The sequence below is a fragment of the Schistocerca piceifrons genome, chromosome 7 (assembly GCF_021461385.2).
Source record: "Schistocerca piceifrons isolate TAMUIC-IGC-003096 chromosome 7, iqSchPice1.1, whole genome shotgun sequence".
Classification (NCBI taxonomy): Eukaryota; Metazoa; Arthropoda; class Insecta; order Orthoptera; family Acrididae; genus Schistocerca; species Schistocerca piceifrons.
The window spans coordinates 477,638,325-477,662,096 of NC_060144.1; the positions used below are offsets into that span (position 1 = coordinate 477,638,325).

Genomic DNA, 23,772 nt, shown 5'->3' on the forward strand with positions numbered 1-23,772 from the left:
CGTGAGGTGACGAGATGGAATCAGGATAACAGTGTGACGAGAATAAGAGCCACAGATTCATCGGAGAGGGCTATAACACAGGAGGACGAAGGATTGTTCGACTGCCTCTAACGGACCGACAGTCGACGACAGCTGAAATCTGGGCAGAAGTTACAAGCGGAGTGCCACAGCAAGCTCTGGGGGACAGATTACTGGAAACTGGGTTGATATCTTGAGTTGCCGGGCGTCCATTACCTTTCACACAATGTCACAAAGTGGGACTTGCATGTCGTAGAACCAGGACTACTAAGACATTGAGCAGCATTGTGTGGTGTTCGGCGATGAGTCTCGCTACCGGTTGTGGCGTCCGTAGACGACCTGACGAAAAATCAAAGCGCCGATTATGGAGATCCGTACCTTTGTACCTACAGAGGACATAGTGGGGATAGCTACTGAATATGACTATAGGACTGATTTGGCAGTTGTTGAAGGGGGCCTCAATGCTTGCCATTATGTGGTTGTCATACCCTTCATGACCAGGGTACCACATGCCGTATTCCAGCACGATAATGCAAGAACCCATACAACAGTTCACACCACAAAGTCTTTGAGGAAGGTACAGCCCCTTGATTTGTTATTCACAGACCTTGTTCATGATGCGATGGGATGGCGCATAGCTTCATATCAACCTCCAGTCAGCAACTGTCATGAACTTACACTGCATATATTACAGGTATAGCAATAAATGCCAAGATGACATTCGGAGGCTGTCTTCTTCTATGGAGGCTGTCTGCTTCTATTCCACTACAAACACAAGAGTTTATTTGTGGCTGTGAGGCACGTCATATTGATGTTGACTACGAACGTCATTTCCTAATACAATGAAAGTGTAATAATTCAATACCCTTCACGCGATGAACATGTCCACAACGTTTGATGAACAACAGATTCGGTCTTAATGATCTAACAATTTCTATTCCCATCGGTGTGTATTATAAAGTTAGACACTGAGTTTTGCAGTATAGGCAGCAAAATAACTGACGGTGGCACAAATAAAGGAAATATAAAATTGAGCTAGCGATAGTGAGAAAAGCTTGCCTGAGAAAACAAAATATTAATTTAAGTATTAGGATGTATTTTCCAAGAGTATTTATCTCACAAATGGAAATGAAATGTGAATTATGAACACTACAGACAGAAAGAGAAGATTTTGAAATATGCTACGCCAGGAGTGAGTACTGAATCGAATAGCAAAAAAAGAGAGCTTAATGAGACACTGTGGCTTCAAAGAAAGGCATCTGTTGATAGCACACATACTGAAGTAGGTAGCGTAGACTGATAGAAAGGCAGCATAAAGCTCTTTCCCTGTGATTCTTTGTAAACCTTTACTCTGGTGAGCATTGCATTTTGAGAGCACTCATCCTGGTGACTCTTATGTTTTTCTGCATACAAATGAAAAAAAGACCTAATACGTAGTGAGCTTTAAGTGATTACATTCAAATGTTTGAATAAGAATAGAGCACCTTTTAACAGAGGTGTATTTTCATACGGCAAGGTTTCTTTTTCTTTCTGCTCATGTTAAACATAAGTCTCTCTTTTGTATGCGCACGTCTTCGCCTGCAAATTAGCATATTGTCTTCTTTGCACGAGAGTGAAATATTATGTAGTCGAGCTATGTTGCTGCATTGAGTAATTGGGGATTCTTGTCTTTGCTGGTGATGGCGAAAACCTAACAATGTGCTTTGTTGATCACATGCAAAAAAGGAACATAAAACGGATACTATAAGATATATGAGTAGTGCAGGCTTCCAAATGAAGATAAATTCAGACATTTCTTTCATGGACGGGTCATCTTAAATATACGAGTATTAACAAAGGGGGCATTATACAAGTGATATCATATAAATTAAAATGTCAGCACTTGTTACATTACAAATAAAGATTAAAATAGACCTATATTCCACGTATGATACTATATATATTCTGTTGTCTATATTTGTTGTTTCTAAGGCGCTACAGTCATGGACTGCGCGGCTGCTCCCGGCGGAGGTTCGAGTCCTCCCTCGGGCATGGGTGTGTGTGTGTGTTTGTCCATAGGATAATTTAGGTTAAGTAGTGTGTAAGCTTAGGGACTGATGACCTTAGCAGTTAAGTCCCATAGGATTCCACACACATTTGAACTTTTTTTTTATTTGTTGTTGCACAAAAATATATTAATACATAAAGATGAAATATGTAATTCCTGTGTAAACATAAAATCGTATATTACACTATTTCTGTTTCTTTTTTAGCTATGCAAAACATATTTACCTTCATATCTAGTAGATTTAAGAAATGTGAGGAATTCAACTTTTATATTGAATTCGTATAGAAAGAACCCTTTTGTAGCATAATCATTGAGGTAACTGAATAATGTTACATATATTAGTATAGTTGTAGAGCCAGTTACTGACAAAAAGAAATACATCTCTAAAGCTTAAATCCATACATTGGAAGCACTGTTGTGATATTTCTGCAGCTAAAACACTTTTTCAAAAAAGAAGGCTTTCAAGGAATAGAAATGTGTGAAGTGAAGCGAAGTAACATGTGTGGTCCTCTACCTTGGACACGAGGAGCGAGGCACTTGTATGCCTGACATATAGTAACTACAAATCGAAAACTTGGTAAAACATCTCTTTCTAAGAACTCAAACCTATATATAGAGAGTAACTGCTATTTGCACACAATAATTGTATAATGTAAGAATAGTGACATTTTCATCCCTGTAGCTTGAGCCTGTCATTAACATTAAAAATGAAGTTGGCAAAGCTAACTGTTAAATCCAAAGATGGCAAAAACTGTTGTCACTGCCACTGATACATAAGCAGAGAACACTACAGAATGAATTTTCACTCTGTAGCAGAGTGCGAGCTGATTTGAAATTTTCTGGCAAATTAAAACTGTATGCCGGACTAGAACTCGAAGCTGGGACCTTTGCAAGTGCTCACTAATTAAGCAATCCAAGCATGACTCACGAACCTGCCCCCGCAGCTTTGCATCCGCCAGTGGCTCATCCCCTTCCTTCCAAACTTTACACAAATTCTCCTACATACCTTATGGGAACCAACCCCTAAGCTGTGACTATGCTGCATCTCCACAATAGACTTTCTTCCAGGAGAGCTAGTCCCACAAGACGTGCATCAGAACTTCTGTGGAATCTAGAAGGTAGGAGACGAGCTACTGACAGAAGTAAAGCTGTGGGGGCAAGTTTGTGAGTCATGTTTGGATAGCTCAGTCGGTAGAGCACTTGCCTGCAAATGGCCAAGGTCCCAGCTTCGAGACCCAGTCTGGAACACAGTTTCAATCTGCCAGCAAGTTCCAGAGGACACTTGTTTACATGAATGTATAAATATGCAAAAATAGCAGAATACAGAATTTCTGGGGCTCAACCCTTCTCCTCCCCCCAATAGCAGTCAGGTGTAAATACTAGCGAATTAAAAACTGGAGACAGGTAACAGAGTGGACCCATCAGTAACTAGTGGTCTTCTGGTGTTACCAGGGAGCGCAGAATGATGTGGTTTGTTTTCTGCCAGAACTGGCACTGTTTTTCTACTCAGGTGCTCCACAAGTGTCATCACATGAGTGGCGAACATTCTGAGTGGGATCTGTCGACTTCATCACCGCAGAACTATATCATGTAGTCACATACTCGGTGAAGACTCCTGTCAGCAGACGCTTGTACGAGATGTGCTGAATGTAGTTGATCAGGTGACATTAGTTGGCAGGTACGGGTGCTCCCATGAGCAAGCTGGCGGCAGCTTTGAGAGGCAGCTCGTCGGTGACGTAGTACATGTAGAGCAGCCAGTAGAGGCCGAGCAGGAAGGTAAAGGCGACAGGGAAGGCCTTCCGCGCGGCCATGTCGATGCGCGAGAACTTGTCGCCCTTCTCTCGCCGCAGCGAGCTGGCGGCCCTCCGCAGGTCCATGATGGAGCCACGCAGAGACGCTATGGCCGCCACACTGCGCCTGCGCACTGGCGCGAGGCCGGGCACCGACAGCAGCGCCGCCTCACTGCGTCTCCGCAAACCAGCAGCAGATGGCGCCTTCAGCGACCCGCCTGAAAAGCACCAACTCGTCACGCCTTGTCCACCTCAGTCGACAGGGAGACTCAGCAACTGTGCAGACATTTCAGATAATTCTCATTTATTGTTCTATCGCAGTTGTACATTATTAATTATATTACATGTTTCGATCACTCTGGATCGTCTTCAGTTCTAACTAATTGCGTCAGCAACCCGTTTTGTTTACTCAGAACCACATATCAGAGTAATCTTGTCTACTCAGAACCACATATCAAAGTACTGACAGATGAGTTGCTGAAACAAACACAAAAATCTGAAGATGGTCCAGTGTCATCAAAACATTTAATCTAATTAAAAATATGTAACTGAGATGGAACAATAAATGAGAATTATATCTTCAGGTCTGTTTTACATTAAGTTCCGATTTCTGCATTTCAGCTAACTGCTCTGTGCTGCAGCTCTTCAAACATTCCTGCTATGCGCCAGACCCAGTAGCTAGTTATTAACTGGTCCTGTTTAATTGCTGTAAAAACATTTTTATATAAAGAAGAATACGCCAAATGTATTACTGGAGTTAGTTTGTAATAAATGCACCAGCTTTTATATGAAAAAAAGAAACTTGAAATTACATAGTCACTAGTCCTACCATAACTATGAATGTAAAGAACGTTTTTAAGCAATGTTGGTAACAAGACCAGGAAGTTATTTCTGTTCCTGTCATCAGCGATTTTTTTATCAATTTTTTTTTTCAATGTGACCAGCTGTAATCACCACAGAAAACAATGACCACGATTTGTAGACACAGTTACCCAGAAAAGGAGAGCTGAAATCTCTTTACATACATATATAGTTTAACAACATTTAAGTTTGTTTTTTTCCCCCATGGCAGCAATTTTATTACATTTCTCGTCCTTGGATTTATTCACATTGTTTGCAACTGACAGCTTCATCAAGAAAGTATATGTGTTTTATAGACAACTGTCAAATTTGTTATACAAGTTCTACTTGATACACATATACTATATTTCATACTTGATATACATATTCTACTACACGGAGTTATGATTTTGTCAGAGACCTCAGATGTCACCTGAAATTTTCATTAATGCATAGATAATTAAAATTCTTTGTGATTATGCAAACGAGTAAACCCCCAGATTCAGGTGTTTGATTGTAAATGTATCATAAGGAAAGGAATTTTTCCAGAAGAGTATTTTGCTTTTCTTATGATCCCGAGAATGGTGCACGTTTCTTCTTTGCTTTTTTGTTGTCAAACCTTGGGCACTGTTTACATGATTGCAGCGTGTAGGTCGGATGACGGGTGACGTGGGAGTGTGCGGAAAAATACTGATAAAATTAATATTTGGGATACAATATCGAGGGTGCAAGAAAGACGCGAATATTGCAAGTAATATAATGGTACAAGTGTGTTTTCTTTAACTTAACCATTTTCCGACAAATCATCAACAAGAAAGGAACTACCCACACAAGTAAGACTCACAACCATGTCACAGGTAAAACGAGCATATTATTCATAGGCTCTGAAAAACATTCGTCAAATATAGAAGACAGATCATGACACTCCTTGAATATAAAAACTGTAGAGTCCAGTGCCCAACAATGAATATTGCATGTTGCAGACTCTTCCACTAACATTTCGTTTTGCAGACAGATTACATCATATAATAAACAGAGGCGTTGCGCAGATACACAATAAAGTTAACAATCAACAAACATGAACATTAACAGTACAGTTGTATCATACTGATACACCAGTTTGACAGAGACTGAAGCACGAGTCATAGCAGTGATCGGAGCATGCATCCCACGCGTCACCAGACAAACTGTCGTGTGTGAACATGAAACATTTTCCTTTCTGTTGGTGAGAGGTTGATAAATGCTGAATAGTTATACGAGACAAGCAAAGGTAGGATCGGCAGAGCACATTCAGATGACAATGTGTGTCGTGTAAATTCAGGACAATTTCGGATTCATGTGAGTCAGACTGTACACAAAGTCAACATCTGCACTGGCAGTGTCTTGGATATCGTGCACAACACATTGTGTTACCCAAAGAAGTTTCTCGCTGAATATCGGGGCGCCTATCAGTCGAGATGGGTAGATCACATAACTAATGAGGAGGTATTGAATAGAATTGGGGAGAAGAGGAGCTTGTGGCACAACTTGACTAGAAGAAGGGATCGATTGGTAGGACATGTTCTGAGACATCCAGGGATCACCAATTTAGTATTGGAGGGCAGCGTGGAGGGTAAAAATCGTAGAGGGAGACCAAGAGATGAGTACTCTAAGCAGATTGAGAAGGATGTAGGCTGCAGTAGGTACTGGGAGATGAAGAAGCTTGCACAGGATAGAGTAGCATGGAGAGCTGCATCAAACCAGTCTCAGGACTGAAGACCACAACGACACATCAGACGAGAACAAAACAAGTGAATGGCTTTACCACTCCAGCACTTAATGTTGAATCAGAGAGAGGGTGTTCAATTCCCACACCGCTTCGTCACAGAGAACGAAAGAAGAGTGTGTCATGTGACACCTGAGACGAAGAACACAGGAATGTCATAAGGACAGCTCTCTTCCACCACTGCCCTCTCATCTAAGGAAACAATGTGGCCACAGTCTTCTGGGAGAGCTGGTGTTTGATTTCCTCAGCTGTGGAGAAACCGTGAGTGCAAGTAATTGTTGTGCCACACTGGAGCGATAGCAGAAGTCGATTCGGAGGAAACGGCCGAGACTAGTATCTAAAGATGTTGTGTTGTTGCACGACAATTCCCGACCGCATACGCCCTCAGTTACATGAGATTTGGTGTGACGTTTTGCTGGACTGCATCTGAGCACCCTCCAGATACCACGGATCTCGCACCAGGCGATTTACATCTTTTTGGACCTATGAAGAAGAACTTGGCCGATAGCCACTTTATAACGGTGGCCGACGTCCAGAACGCTGTTGTTACTTAGTTCCTCGGGCCCGGTCCTGATTTCCTTTGTATCAGCTTCGACATACTGGTCTACCAGTGAAACAAATTCTTATATAACTAAGGTACCTACGTGGAAAAAGTAATATATACCAGTGTCTAGATAACATCGTGTATCTCTTTCACTTCCGTTTCTTGTACAGGAATTGGTACGTTGGTTTCGGAACAGCTCTGAAATATTACGCTGCGACACAGAACAGCAGAACGAGCAGTAGATATAATTCGCTGCGATACAGAACAGCAGAAGCAGCAGTACAAACTAGAGATGGGCAAAACTGTTCTTTTCAGAGATCGGATCAGAACTGTTCACTCCCTGAAATGAACTAGCTCTTTTTCATGACTCACCACTCATTCACAACAGAAAATAAATGGGAGGCACATTGCCCTTTAAACTTGGTTTATTCCAGTACTATACCTGTATTTTGATCTTATTTGATCCTATTTTGAAGTAACACAGATAATGAGTAAGAATTTTGTATTGTTTATTGAAATTTCCACGATATGACAAAGTTTTTGATTATTGATTTATTTTGCACTATCATGGTTTTTTGGGTGATCAGAAAATGTTGTAACTTGAGATTTACATTAACAATATATTTGGCTATTATGTATTAAAATTTCATTAACCTCGTACAAATACATCGCAAGCCATATATTTTTAAAGTGAACATTTCCTTCCGAAGACGCCTAAAATCGCAAAATCCGTACTAAAATAAGAAAAAAATATATAAATTTGACTGTAAGACCAAAGTGCTGCATATAGCCTACCGCAGAATAAAACAAGGAAAATATTGGTGTATCACTTTTGCTATACGTTTATCGATTCGCTCGTAATTAAAGTGTAAATTCGAGTGACCATAATAAAAAATCCTATAGTAAGAGGAGCCGTCAGAAACCTAATCTGATCAGTTTAAACAAATAAAAATAAAATAAAAACAAATGATGTATACATAACATAATTATGTAATATACATAACGGTATTACTACGAAGAACAATATCCAGTAGAGACGAATTCCGATGCAGAGGCGCTGGGTCAAGCAGGTCGAGACGCGAGCTGTATTACTGCGTGAGCTAAGACCGCAGAGACCAGAGTGACACCTGAGTTGCTTTGCTCAACGCTCTGGCTAGAGTCGAGAACGGTGGGGTGAGCGTTGAGCGGGCGAGTTCCGAGGGTGGGGGGAGCGGTGAACTGCCACCACTCACCCGCTCGGAGACAAATCGTCCGTTCTCTTGCGAGCAGGTTGTTGCAAGTAGTTCTTATGTTCTCCGCTAGGAGGCTCTCTGTCCTGTTGCTCGCATGAACTGCCCAGAGGGCAGGACGTGCGACTGAAACGATCGCCGACGGAGTGCTATGCTAAGGTGCGCCAGACACTGCACACGGCAGAGGAAGCACAGAGACGGCACGGCATATGTGAAACACAAAATCCAATGGGGCACTGCACAATGCAGGCAGCCAAGGCAGAAGTAGGGCAGAGGCCGGCGCTGGCTGTGGTGTGTGGCGTGCAGTGTGCTCTGACCAGCAGAGGCACCGCTGGTCTGCTCCGACTCTCTCTCTCTCTCTCTCTATCTCTCTCTCTCTCTCTCTCTCTCTCTGCTGTGGGAAACGTTTGGAGCTACCGTTCTTTTTTTCTGAATCACTGATTGTTCACTCCTTTGAAAGATTCAACTCTATGAATTAGTTCAGGAGCGGATCCCCCATCTCTAGTACGAACCTGGTGCGTCAACGGAGGAGTCCCTGGGCGCGTGCGTGAGGCTGGCAGAGCGCTGCATGCGTGCGGGCAACTCGTCCGTCTCCAGGCCGCTGTCCTCGCCCGCGGATTCGCCCTTCTGCAAACACACACGTCCTCACCTCATTCGAGAAAACAGACAAATTAAAGCAATATCTGTCCTTCTTACAAAAATAACAACAACAAACAAATTGTATAAATATTTAGGGGTAATAGTAACGATCGATCTGAAATGGGACGATCAAGCAACATCAGTAATAGGGAAGGCGAAAAGAAAACTTCGTTGGAATGATTTTCTTGGAAAACGCAACGTACTTGTAGAGGAAACACGTTAGTGCGACCAGTTCTTGAGTACTTACATACACGGATACTAGAATACAAGGAAGGGATCACGAGGTGTATGCGCAGTAGCCACCCGCGCCACTGACGTCAGAGTGAACCCAACCAGCGCTCAGTAGCCCACAATTGCCTTAATGTATTATGTGGTAACATGACTATTTCTTGCGCTTTTGTCGATAGACATACATTTCTTACGATCTGTTAGCCAAGCACAAAGTTTTCGTGGCCATTACGAATCACTGTCGCTGTGTAGTATACATTTGTTTCATGGCGTGTAATTTGGTGCACAGATTTTAAGTGTTGTTGACATTTGTTGTGTTTAGTTTGTGCGTGAGCCTCCGAACGACCGCTCTCTCGGGCACATAATCTTTAATATCAAAGCTATGAATTAATTTAGAAACTTCTTCATTTTTACATGTATTCAGGTAAGTTATTTGACAATACGAAAGTCCGCAGCTCGTGGTCGTGCGGTAGCGTTCTCCTTCCCGCGCCCAGGTTCCCGGGTTCGATTCCCGGCGGGGTCAGGGATTTTATCTGCCTCGTGACGACTAGGTGTTGTTTGATATACTTGGGTTAGTTAGGTTTAAGTAGTTCTAAGTTCTAGGGGACTGATGTCCATAGCTATTAAGTCCCATAGTGCTCAGAGCCATTTGAACCATTTGACAGTACAAAAATAGTTTCAGCTCGCTTGAATGAAAACTTTGCCTTCTAGAATTTTTATACTGGAAGTAACGGTAGATCGTTACCTCTGAACCACACCTTTACTAGAACTTATATCGGCTGTCATTAATACTACAACTATACAATTTAGTATAGCTCTATTAATTGGTAGGTTTTATCATCTACTTTAACCAAAACTTTGCACTCTTAAAATTACAGGTACTTAATCTACTACAAATGGGTATATTTTAGTTACAAAATTGGTCTTTCCTTAATTACTAAAAACTATAAGAGGTAGCTTAACATGGTCTCTCAGTTATGATTTTTATGGTGAACTGAAGCATAAACCAAATTTTACGTCCAATATTTAGCGCTTCTGATCTTTCCTAAGAACGTGGATTCCGGTGTTAACATTTGTTCTATAGTTTTGAAACTTGCACCACTTATTTATGAGTTCTAAAGACACATTCTGAGCAAATTCTGGCTTTCTAGCTTTATTATTTAGCGCCACTTATTTTTCTATTAAAAAGTCAAGTTTGCGTAAACTATTAAGTCTAGGTACATGTTGTTGTTGTTGTTGTTGTTGTGGTCTTCAGTCTTGAGACTGGTTTGATGCAGCTCTCCATGCTACCCCATCCTGTGCAAGCTTCTTCATCTCCCAGTAACTACTGCAACCTACATCCTTCTGAATCTGCTTAGTGTAATCATCTCTTGGTCTCCCTCTACGATTTTTACCCTCCACACTGCCCTCCAATACTAAATTGAAGATCCCTTGATGCCTCAGAGCATGTCCTACCACCCGATCCCTTCTTCTAGTCAAGTTGTGCCACAAACTTTTCCCCAATCCTATTCAATACCTCCTCATTAGTTATGTGACCTACCCATCTAATCTACAGCATTCTTCTGTAGCACCACATTTCGGAAGCTTCTATTCTCTTCTTGTCTAAACTATTTATCGTCCACGTTTCATTTCCATACATGGCTACACTCCATACAAATACTTTCAGAAACGACTTCCTGACACTTAAATCTATACTCGATGTTAACAAATTTCTCTTCTTCAGAAAAGCTTTCCTTGCCACTGCTAGTCTACATTTTATATCCTCTCTACTTCGACCATCATTGGTTATTTTTCTCCCCAAATAGCAAAACAGATTTACTACTTTAAGTGTCTCATTTCCTAATCTAATTCCCTCAGCATCACCCGACTTAATTCGACTACATTCCATTATCCTCGTTTTGCTTTTGTTGATGTTCATCTTATATCCTTCTTTCAAGACACTATCCATTCCGTATAACTGCTCTTCCAAGTCCTTTGCTCTCTCTGACAGAATTACAATGTCATCGGCGAACCTCAAAGTTTTTATTTCTTCTCCATGGATTTTAATACCACCTCCGAATTTTTCTTTTGTTTCCTTCACTGCTTGCTCAATATACAGATTGAATAACATCGGGGAGAGGCTACAACCCTGTCTCACTCCCTTCCCAACCACTGCTTCCCTTTCCTGTCTCTCGACTCTTATAACTGCCATCTGGTTTCTGTATAAATTGTAAATAGCCTTTCGCTCCCTGTATTTTACCCCTGCCACGTTCAGAATTTGAAATAGAGTATTCCAGTCAACATTGTCAAAAGCTTTCTCTATGTCTAGGTACATAAAACTTGATATTTGGAACATTATTATACTAAACTAGATTTTAACCAAGTTTTTAACGTAAATTTTGACTTTTAATTTCATACTTAATTGTGGTGCAATACTTACGCACTATGCGCAGACGCGTTAAGGTGACGTGGCGCTACTCAAAAATGGTTCAAATGGCTCTGAGCACTATGGGTCTCAACATCTGAGGTCATCAGTCCCCTAGAACTTAGAACTACTTAAACCTAACTAACCTAAGGACATCACACACACCCATGCCCGAGGCAGGATACGAACCTGCGACCTTAGCAGTCCCGCGCTTCCGGACTGCAGCGCCAGAACCGCTAGACCACCGCGGCCGGCGTGGCGCTACTAGCAGTGAACTGAGGTAAGTCCTGGCCGACTAGCTCACCGCTGTATCTCACACATGATACAGCGCTTGTTTTATTTCATGGTGTGTCTGTGGGTGTGTATGTTTTGGGTTATGTTTTGCCTGCTTCTGTATTTTGTTGTTTATTTTATCTACTGTCTTTGTCTCATGCCCATTCTCTTGTACAATTTGTTTTATTGTGTTCAAATCTTCTGTGTAGTCACGTTTGTTCACGAGCGTTTTGTTCAGTCGGTATAGTAAAATCTGAAGAAGGTAAGAAAGTACTAAGCGAATAGAAATCACTGTGTAGTAGTATCCTCTTTTCCGCAACAGAAAAGCGATATAAATAGCACCCACATCAGAACTGCGTATGATCAGCCTCTAAAATTAAAAAAAAAAAGAATCCCTTCACTCTCCCCTCTCTCTCTCTCTCTCTCTCTCTCTCTCTGTCTGTCTGTCTCTCTCTCTCACCCTCCCTGTCTTGGAAACAATACAAAACACACACACGCGCACACATGAATTATAAACGCAAACGTCAACAAAACTTCACATCCGTGCTCAACATCCCAGACAAACATGTCACGAAAGAAATGAACACTACACAGCCACAATAACGCGTAATGACGACGAAAACTCTCTATCTGGCGAACAAATCGTAAGAAATGCAAGTGTATCGACGAAAGTACAAGAAATGAGCATGTTAGCTCGACACAAAGTAAAAACACCGTAACATCAGAAACCGTAAGTAACATGGTAGTTAACATGGCGCATGGTGGTTCTCAGTCGGAAATGCATAATAAACATAAAAATAAGACAGTTTTGGTGTTTTCGGAAACAAGCTGTAGAATGCGTAGTACGCCTACAGCTACTAGCATAAACATTCATATCTTCATGTGAGGTATGTAAACAACTGCTTACATTCACTTTCTTTCCAAATGTACTACATAACTAGAACCTTTAGAGATATTTTTAAATGAACAACGTAGAGTGGTTCAACACAGCGACACATGTGTCAACTCTGTACTGTATGCCAACCAATGTAAAAAAAAAATATTTGACAATAATCGTTCATTTTGCAAATGTGAATTTTTTGCCAATAGTTTCTTTAAAGATAGTATTAACAAAAATTTTGCAGAACAAAAATAAACAAAGAAACCCACTGAAGACAACAAAAGAAGTTCTGAAAAATGTGTGGGTGAAAATGAAACTACAAAGGTATTTTGCATAAATCGGAATTCCTCTCCAATTTTCTTAAGAAGCACAGAAATAAAAACTGTAACATTCATAGGATGATGCATTTTGAAATTTTGTGAATTGTTAGGTCTCCTGCCAAAAGTGTTGGAGAAAGGATGTCAACGAACTTTGAGTGGATGGGTAAGTCTTTGTTTTTTATTAAATGATGAGCCGCCACCACCTATAACGCAGTTTTAGACTTTTTAGTCCGCTGATTCTCGTTCCGGTGAGAAGCATCTCAAGTAAAGACCATTACAGTTTTCTTCAATTTCAAAGACACTAATTAACCACCCATTGTGGAAACAGTAAGCTGAAGTTTTTAAGTGTCGCTGTTTAATGTATCATAAGGACGTTTTCCCAAAACGTTGGTGGATTTCAACACAAGACAAGGTACGATTAATTTATTTCATCAATTACAAACCATATATTTGTGTCGATACCGCTCGAAATTCTGAAGAAACCTGCCAGACAGTGTTCCTGGGGAATAGTCGCAATTATTGCGGTTGTGAGAACCGATACCGTCAAAACCACGAAATTTATATGCAGATATCCATTAAGAGCGGTGATGAGCGTGTTCTGGTGTGCCCTAAATGAAACATCATCGCTTTTGACGGTTACCTGGTATCGCTCATTAAAAACATGGGAGCTATAGAATACTATCTACAGAAAATAGTTCGCACTTTAGTTATGAGCAGAGTGTAGTATATTCATGAAGTTTACTGTTTTCTGTCGCGAGTACGCCATATGATGTTTTCTTAGGTGAGCAGAATCCTTGGATGCCTTGGAATGTGTCTCAAGTCTTCAGGGGCAACATTTTAGAGGTGGTAGAGCATGAAGTAACAATTTTTTTGAGATTAATATCCAAACAGAGTGAAATACACTATTTCACAAAAAAAATAAAGCACACAGAAGAGAAGGATGAAACGAATTGAAAATTCACAGGGTTAGAGAGAGAACGTGATGTTACCACAGTGATTACAAAATCTAGTGAAGTTTACAAAGAACTTGGCAGTATGAGCCCACTTATCACTATAATGTTCTACTCCCTCTGCTCGAGATGCATCCAGTGATACGGTTAGGAAGGGTGTCATAAGCCACCGTATCCACTCCTCAGGCAAGCTGACCTATAACTGTTGTAACTGGTCCTTGCTTTCCTGAATAATGGCATTGGGGGCAGGTGGGAGGGAAATTGAGGTCCGATTTGGTCCCACACATGCTTTATGGGGATCTTTCTGGCTGTGGGAGTACCTCAACATCACACAGACAGCTTATAGAAACACGTGCCATGTCTGACGAGCTTTGTCCTGCTGAAACATGGCACCACGATACGGTTGTACGACATGTCTCACGCGAGAACGCAGCATGTCCCTGACGTACCGCTGTTTGTCAGAGTTTCCCCAGTCACCACCAGCCGTGAGTAGTTGTCGCACCCGTTGCGTCCCCAACACGGAAAAATGGTTCAAATGGCTCTGAGCACTATGGGACTTAACATCTATGGTCATCAGTCCCCTAGAACTTAGAACTACTTAAACCTAACTAACCCAAGGACATCACACAACACCCAATCACCACGAGGCAGAGAAAATCCCTGACCCCGCCGGGAGTCGAACCCAGGAACCCGGGCGTGGGAAGCGAGAACGCTACCGTACGACCACGAGCTGCGGACCAACACGGAAAGTAGCAACGCTGCGCTTCTCCAAAACATTAGAAGAATTGGACCTCTCCCGAGGCCGTCGTCACACTCGGCGATTATGGTCTTCGGGGGCAGTGCATAACAGCGATTCATAGCTAACACAGTGCGACACCAATCAATCATCAGCAGTCTATGGCTGCCGGTCACGGCACCAGTGCAGAGACAGCCGTTTGTGTTCTGTTAACGGTAACCCACACGCAGTTCGGTAACTCCCAAGTCTTGGTGGAGGTAGTCTCCGACGAATGGTCCATTACTTGTTCTACCATGACAAATGCAACTGTGAAAAGGTTACGACTTGTTTGGTGCACAATATGGAGATCCTCCAAGTGGTGTTTATTCGTGGCCGATCAGGAGCTAGCCGACGAGTATACCAGGCCTCACATTCAGGCCAACATCAAGCCGCTTCACGTGCGAATAACCCACAAATCTTGGATATTACACGAGTTGACCAGCCGTTGTAGAGCAATCTTGAAGTTTCGAACAGCGTTAGCCGAACCGACGAACGATGAACGCCATAACAGTGTTGTATGTTGTATGTTAACCGGGGACCTAGAAACGACGGACAGGCTCCATGCCCGCCGCGGCCGCAGTGGTCCACAACCCCACGACGACTACCGCAGTCCACTTCTCCCCTCCGCCGCCCCACACCGAACCCAGGGTTATTGTGCGGTTCAGCCCCCGGTGGACCCCCCAGGAAACGTCTCACACCAGACGAGTGTAACCCCTATGTTTGAGTGGTAGAGTAATGGTGGTGTACGCGTACGTGGAGAACTTGTTTGCGCAGCTATCGCCGCCATAGTGTAGCTGAGGAGGAATAAGGGGAACCAGCCCGCATTCGCCTAGGCAGATGGAAAACCGCCTAATAACCATCCACAGACTGGACGGCTCACCGGACCTCGACACGAGTCCACTGGGCGGATTCGTGCTGGGGACCAGGCTCTGGAAAACCGTGCGTTAGACAGCACGGCTAACTAGGCGGGCGGTATAACAGTGTTACTTAAGTAACGAGTCTGTATAAGAGGCAGCTCGGAAGTTTTCTTCCTGTGCATGTAATCTGGAGCTGGATCGACGCAGCAAATTTGCAAGCCGGGACGACGATGGAAGTCTTACTGTACTTTGCAGTACCTGCTGTATTTATGGTTCATTCCGTGTCATCGGCTCCTGTCTTAGAGATATGGTGGGCAACACTCATTTCACAAGACTCCCTGCAAACGTCACGTCATTTTCATGTCATACCCAATATCAACAACCGCAGGAACTGCTTCCGATTTTCGTTTGCGTTCGATGCGAAACTCTTTCACACGACTCCCAGGACTTAGTGCACAAATGACGTTATTCTGATGTCACTCGTAGTATCGAAGATTTACAAAAACATGTCGATCGTGGTACGATTTATTATTATTCTCATTATTAAAATTAAACGTCACATAATTACTTATCGGCGATTAAAGCTTTCATGAGGCCTAAGATCCAGCACGAGTCTAAAATTCCGCAGCGTCATCATGGTGCATTCGTTATGTGCGTGGAACTGCAAAGTGGAAGACACCCGTTGCTGGTTCGCATTTCGCCGTCACCGAATTTCATCCCCTTTCTAAAAGATCCAGTGATTTCCTTATTAATTTAATAGAAGTATGTTCTGTAATATTCTATGTTATATACATATAAAAGTGCTCCTCAGGAGTGAATTGCCCTTGTCAATAATTTACAAACCAAGCATGGAACACGCAAATGCGACTAAAGATTCAAAACACGTTGGTCATTTTGTAAGTAGGCTGTTTAGGTTTTTTTATTGGTAACGCCACGTAGCGCTCCGTATGAAAATCACTGGCTGTGCTGTGTGCAGTCTGTGGCTAGTTTGCATTGTTGTCTGCCATTGTAGTGTTGGGCAGCTGGATGTTAACAGCGCGTAGCGTTGCGCAGTTGGAGGTGAGCCGCCAGCAGTGGTGGATGTGGGGAGAGAAATGGCGGAGTTTTGAAATTTGTAAGACTGGATGTCATGAACTGCTATGTATATTATGATTTTTCAACACTATTAAGGTAAATTTGTTCTCCATTAAAATCTTTCATTTGCTAACTATGCCTATTAGTAGTTAATGCCTTCAGTAGTTTGAATCTTTTATTTAGCTGGCAGTAGTGGCGCTCGCTGTATTGCAGTAGTTCGAGTAACGAAGATTTTTGGTGAGGTAAGTGATTTGTGAAAGGTATAGGTTAATGTTAGTCAGGGCCATTCTTTTGTAGGGATTTTTGAAAGTCAGATTGCGTTGCGCTAAAAATATTGTGTGTCAGTTTAAGCACAGCCTTGTATAATATTTCAAAGGGGACGTTTCATATGTTGACACTTAGCCGAGGATACCTCACTGGAATCTTCTGATTTTTTCTTGTAGTTTGTGTAATTAGTGTAGCTATTGTTTATTGCTAGTGCGTAATTGTAGAGAGAATCTCCTTTGTAGTTGCAGTCTTTCATTGTTGTTGTGGCATGCATGTAGATTTGCACCAAGTATTTTGCAGCTGCGCTTGCAATTAACTAGATATTATTTTCAGTGCTATGTTAATGTGTTCCCTTATTTTTGCTCTTCAAATTGTGTTTTTCTGTGTTGTCGTATGAAATCTTGTGACAATAATGGCGTTTGAAAAACGTAATACTAGGCTCCAAAGTAAACTGAGAAATGACAGTGAAGACGAAAGCAGAGTGTTAGCGCCACCATGTAATGAATTAACTAATGTTCAAAGTAGTAATTTGGTAATTGTGCATAGGGAAATGGAGCGGGCTGCAAATAATGGTGTAGGCAGTGAAACAATTAGTGAACAGGGAAGCATTATCGATCGATCGGTCGGCAACAGCTCGCCTTAGAATTCCGAAATGACAGGACACAATCTTGCTAACTGTAGATTCAGGTTTTGCGTCCTCACCATTTTCTCAAATAAATCAAGACACATTTTCTGCTTTTCAAAATGCGAATATTGCCGGTTCAAATGCACTGCCGAATAGCACTGAGGAACATGTTTCAGACACCAGTGCACTGTTATTACAGTTAATGCAACAAGTGGGACAAAGGCTACAAAAGTTAGACACAACGCCTGAACAAAATCAGAAACAAATGGGAAAAAATCTTCAAAAGTTAGACACAGTGGAACAAAATCAGAGACAAACACAGCAAAAGCTTCAAAAGTTAGACACAATGGAACAAAATCTTCAAGAGTTAGGCACAATGGAACAACACCAGAGACAAACACAGCAACAGTTAGACACAATGGAACAAAATCTTCGGAAATTAGACACCACACTTGAACAAACACGTGAAGATTTAACTACTGGGTTACATAACATTGAATCGAAATATCAAAAAGTCTGTAATGACGTAAAAACACAAATTTGTGAGCATTTCCAACTATTTTTTCGCGTCATGAAAATGCATTACAGAATCACGAAGCAGCCATAAAAGAACTGCAAACTATTGTTCATGAAAACCACGACAACTTGCAAGCTAAAATTGACTCAGTTGCATCTACCGATTCGGTTACGCAACTCGCAAAACCTCAGGAAAACTTAAAGGACACAGTAGATACTATTTCAACACAAATGGACACTGAAACTTGGTTCAGAAAAACACACAGAGGAAATAATTTCACTATCGGATAAAGTAGCCGAACTTTCAGATCAGTTCACTAACTTATCTACAAAGGTAGATGATGATCTGAATGACACAAGACCTGTAGCCTTCACGGACACTGAAGAGTATGAACAAATTAGAAAATTCAAACAAAATCAAAATCAAATCAGTACACAGTACAAAAGAGAAATCCGGGAAGTACAAGATCAGTTGGCACAAGTAATACAAGAATTACATATTTCAGAGGACACTCGCGCTCCAGTACGGGAAGAGCGACATAGAAATACGGAACAACCACAAAATAATAACACAGGACATTTCGGAAGTTATGAAAGAAATTGGCAAGGTGCACCGAATTTTGAAATGGAACCGCCGAAACGACGTAACAATGACCGATATGCGACTCGCCAACATGATGATTTTGACAATAAGCTGTTCATTACTACACTAAATTTAAATCATTTAAGAATTCTGGCAACGACATTCATCCACAAGCGTGGCTCCATCAATTCTCTCATTGTTTTCCTCCCAACTGGTCATTAGAGAACAGATTAGAATTTATGTGTGGCTATTTAGAGAATGAACCAGCTGTAAGAATGCGATCGGTCATTCACGATTGTCACAGTGAAGGAGAATTTTATCACGCCTTCGTCTCAGCGTATTGGTCCCAAGCTACATAAGACCGAGTAAAACATAGCATCATAATGATGAAACGTTTCAAACAATCTGAATTTTCCAGTCTTATGAAATATTTTGAAGACATGTTGCTTAAGAATCAGTATCTTTCAAACCCATACAGCCCCTCAGAACTCATCCCATTTGCTTAATCAAACTGCCTGAACATTTATGACATATTATTTTAGCAGGACGTTGCAAAGACGACATTGAAGCTTTTCAGCGACTGTTACAAGAACTGGAAATTGACACTGACAATCGCGGAACGCGAAAACAGGAGCACAACAATTACAGGTCACATCTGTCACAATTTTGCGATGACTGAAATAATACACGACAAGGCTATTCTTACAACATAAATCGTGACCAAAACAGACACCACCCGTATGACGACCGTTGGCAGAGTAGTAATAATTACAGGGAAAGATCACCTCTCCGCGGTAATGACTATCACAGAGACAATCAGAGAAACTGGCAATATGGGAACCAAAATAATTATTATCAAGGGAGACAGAATAACTTCAGATGCAACGGTCCAGCGCGCAGTTATGATTCAGGGAGAAATTCTCCACCACGTGACCGACGATGGAATCTACCGACATGACGACAGACGATATGATCGTAACGACAGACCTGAATTGCATCAGAACTGGCGGGATTCAAACAGAGCAGGGCCCTCTCGACAAGGTGAATTTGTAGAAGTTAGGTCTCCAAATCCCAATAACGACGCGCGCCAACAAAGACACAATAGGCAATGACTCATACCGCTGGCAGCCACAAAACGTACTTCTGAAACTGACGACGCAGCTGCCGTAGCTAGTAATTACGTAAAAATGGAAGACATTAGGGACATCTTACTCCAGGAACACGACGTAAAACATAACAACATTGCATATCCTGTGATTCACATTACAGTAAATGACGTAAAATTTACGGCAGTACTTGACTCTGGCAGTCCCATTTTAGTAATTAGTGAAACAGCCTTTAGCAAATGCAACAAATCGAACGATTGTCCCACACCTCCATTATGTAAGATTAAATTACAAGGTGCAATCTTTGGAAAAAGTGTAGATGTACGCCAACAAACCAACTTAGAATTTTTTTGTCAAAGCCACAGCTTCTCTATGAACTTTCTTATTGTTCCATTATTGTCGACGGAAATTATATTGGGAGTAGACTTTTTGAATGAATACAAAGTAATCTTAAACTTTCACGATGCTGAAATAAGTTTAGAGAAAGAAGGTAGGTCAATAGCTTTGAAATTTGAAGATTGGCTCTCAAACCATGACGAGGAAATTAATCGGCTTTACCTTATGTTAGACAACAGTTCGGAATTTTCTACGGAACTAGACACTAACAACCACTCTGCAAGTACTGACAGGGATGATATCGACGGCATATTTGAAACTAATGAGTTAATTCAGAATAAAATTCAAACAATTGAGAATTGTAATGACACTGATAGGCAGGACCTTTTTGAGATTTTACAAGCACATTCCACAGTTTTTACTCACAAAACAGGAACAATCAAGGGATTTCAATACCAATTTCGTGTTCGTGAGCATACTAAATTTTGTGTTAGACCATACGTAATTCCAGCACATTATAGGGACCGTGTTAGAGCAGAAATACAATCTATGCTTGACGAGGGCATTATTGAGCCTGCAGTAAGCTCATACAACAATCCATTACATGTTGTTGAGAAGAAAAATGGATCGATCAGGCTTGTCTTAGTTTCGAGACAAATCAATACTATCATTATTCCTGAAACAGACAGGCCGCAAACGCTGGAAGAACTTCTTCAAAATTTTAATGGTGTAAAAGTGTTGTCTTCCATTGATCTCAGATCCAGCTTTTATCAGATCGAACTTCATCCAGAATGTAGAAAATACACAGCTTTCCCTTGTTTCGGCGTTTGTTATCAGTTTCGGAAACTTCCTTTTGGTTTGAGCATTTCTTCGGCAGCATTCATTCGCGGGCTAAATTCCATATTACCTGAGTTCTTAAAACGTCACATCACCTTATATGTGGACGATATTCTGATAGCAGAAGCCTCATGGGAACAACACAATCGCATCCTCAACTGCGTGTTACATATTTTTGCAGAATCTGGAATTACAGTTAACTTGGAAAAGTCTGAATTTGGTAGGTCAAAGGTGAGGTTTTTGGGACATATTATTTCTTCTGAAGGCATTCAGCCGGATCCTGAAAAGTTAGAAGCAATCAGAGCCATTCCAGTTCCATCCACAAAAAAAACAAGTCCGCAGTTTTCTAGGTCTCGTAAATTTTTACCGTCGTTTTCTGAATATGCAAATTCTTGTTACACCAAAACTTTGTTCTCTCACTGGAAAAAATACTATTTGGAACTGGGACGAACAAGCACAGTTGGAATTCAGTTCTTTGAAAGAATCGCTACTTAACGCGCCAATACTAGCTCTTCCAGATCTGTCATAAGATTTCTGCCTTAGCACGGATTCTTCTAAAGTCGGTCTTGGTGCCCATTTATTTCAAGAAGCCATAGAAAATGACACTACTGTTCAGAAAACCATTGCTTTTGCTAGCCGAGTGCTAACAAAATCTGAAAAAAATTATTCCGATACTGAATTAGAAGCTTTAGCTATCGTTTGGGCATTTAACAAATTCCGTATCTTTCTTTCTGGTAAGCATGTAAAAGTATACAGTGATCATCGTGCATTACAATTTCTTATGTCTTCAAAATTAAATCATGACAGGTTAAAACGTTGGGCATTGTTTCTGCAAGAATTCCACTTCACAATAGTCTACATTCCCGGCAAGGAGAACATTGTTGCGGACGCACTGTCACGTGCACCGGCTGGGCTTGAGAAAAGTAACACAGAAGGCAACCTCGAGAAAAATTTCAGTATTCTTTATATTCAGAAAGTCGCCTTTGAAAACTTCATCCCCACATCTTTGACATTGCTCACGAACAAGATAAAGATCCGATTTGGAAAGACATCAAAAGCAAATGGCATGAAAAGATACACACACAGATTCGGCATTATTATCTGGTTAGAAACAACATACTGTTCAAACGCTGCACTGTTGATGACAAGCTATGGGTACTTTGCATTCCTGACGATTTTGTTAATAAGCTCATTTGGTACATTCATTTCAGCTATGCACATTTTGGCCCACGAAAATGTTATCATATTCTTCGGACGACTTGTTATTTTAACAATATGGAAAAGAGAAATCGAAGAGTCTTTTCTATCTGTAAACTTTGTCAAAAGGCGAAACCATCTACTATCTCACATCGTGCTCTGTTGTTTCCTATCATTCCTTCCAAATTAAAAGAATTTGCTGCTGTTGATCTCTTGGGACCCCTTGTCAGAACATCGAATGGATTTTCGTACGTTCGTGGCCGTGCGGTTCTAGGCGCTGCAGTCTGGAACCGAGCGACCGCTATGGTCGCAGGTTCGAATCCTGCCTCGGGCATGGATGTGTGTGATGTCCTTAGGTTAGTTAGGTTTAATTAGTTCTAAGTTCTAGGCGACTGATGACCTCAGCAGTTAAGTCGCATAGTGCTCAGAGCCATTTGAACCATTCGTACGTTCTAGTCGCTGTTGAACTTACTTCAAAATTTGTCTCTTTCACTCCGGTACGTAAAGCCACTGGACGGTCTGTATCCAACGCCTTTGTTGAAAATTTCTTACGTGGTGTTGGCCACGTTGCTAAAGTTATTTCAGATAACGGACCGCAATTCAGATCTGCTGTTTGGTCACGCATGCTTCGGAATCATAAAATCAAACCTGTTTTTATTTCATTGTACTCACCACACTGTAACCCCTCGGAACGGATTATGAAAGAAATCAATAAGCTTTGCAGACTTTATTGTCACAGAAAGCATCAGCATTGGGACAGATATTTACACTTACTTCAAAATGTGCTGAATGAAATGCCTCATGACTCCACTGCTTTACCACCTACTCTTGTACTGAAGAATGAAGAACCACCAAACAGAATCAGAGAGCTTGTACCTTTCCCGAATACACGTAAACTTCGACACAAAGACATAATTGATTTGGCTATCAAAAATATAAAATCTGCAACAGACAAAAGGAGAAAACTACACGGTAAAGTAAATGCAAAGAAATTATATATTGGTCAGAAAGTTCTCATCAAAGCTCATTCACTGTCACATAAGAAGAAACACTTGAGTCACAAATTCTTTCTAGTTTACAATGGACCTTACAGAATCTGACGTATACCACATGATAATTGCGTTGAAGTCGAAACTCTGCATACTAGGAAGAGTAAAGGTTTACACCACATTTCACATGTAAAACCATTTATTGAGAGATAATCTGCTTTTTTAACTTAGCCTTCGACATAAAATTTTTCACTTCACGTTACTAGTACTCTTTTTCAATCCTAGAAACTGTTAACATGCAACTGTGTTTTAAAGTTAACTATCCAGTCAAGAACCAAGAGAACTTATTTAAACAGAAATTACGAATGCATTGTTATAGTGAACAGACGTCACAGTGTTATTGTGTTATTCTTGCTTGTTAGTTGCACGATTATGTAACGACTATAAGACTTACATACTTAGAACATATACTGGTACTGCTAATGAGATTTTAATGCAACATTTTGGTTTACTTGAAAATACAATCTGGATTTAAAGTACTTTCTGTGAGATACCAGATGACACCGTGGTTAGTTTATGTGACAGCTACACAATTGTATCACGACGCTACTAATGAGTGACAATTTACAGTGTTGCTTTTGCGGTGTTTCTGTTTCATATCTGCACAGTTTTTCTGAATTATT

General features: G+C 41.2%; 1 protein-coding gene across 1 annotated transcript in view; it reads right to left on the reverse strand.

Annotated features, from left to right (window-relative positions):
- Positions 1-2,449: 2,449 nt before the first annotated feature.
- Positions 2,450-23,772, reverse strand: part of LOC124804983 (gamma-aminobutyric acid receptor subunit alpha-6-like) — a 139,138-nt gene continuing 117,815 nt past the window's right edge. The window contains exons 10-11 of the mRNA XM_047265374.1: positions 8,746-8,860; positions 2,450-4,073 (exon numbers count right to left, since the gene is read on the reverse strand). Coding sequence (XP_047121330.1) covers positions 3,733-4,073; positions 8,746-8,860 — 456 coding nt within the window. The 3' untranslated portion in view covers positions 2,450-3,732. The remainder of the gene's footprint in view (positions 4,074-8,745; positions 8,861-23,772) is intronic.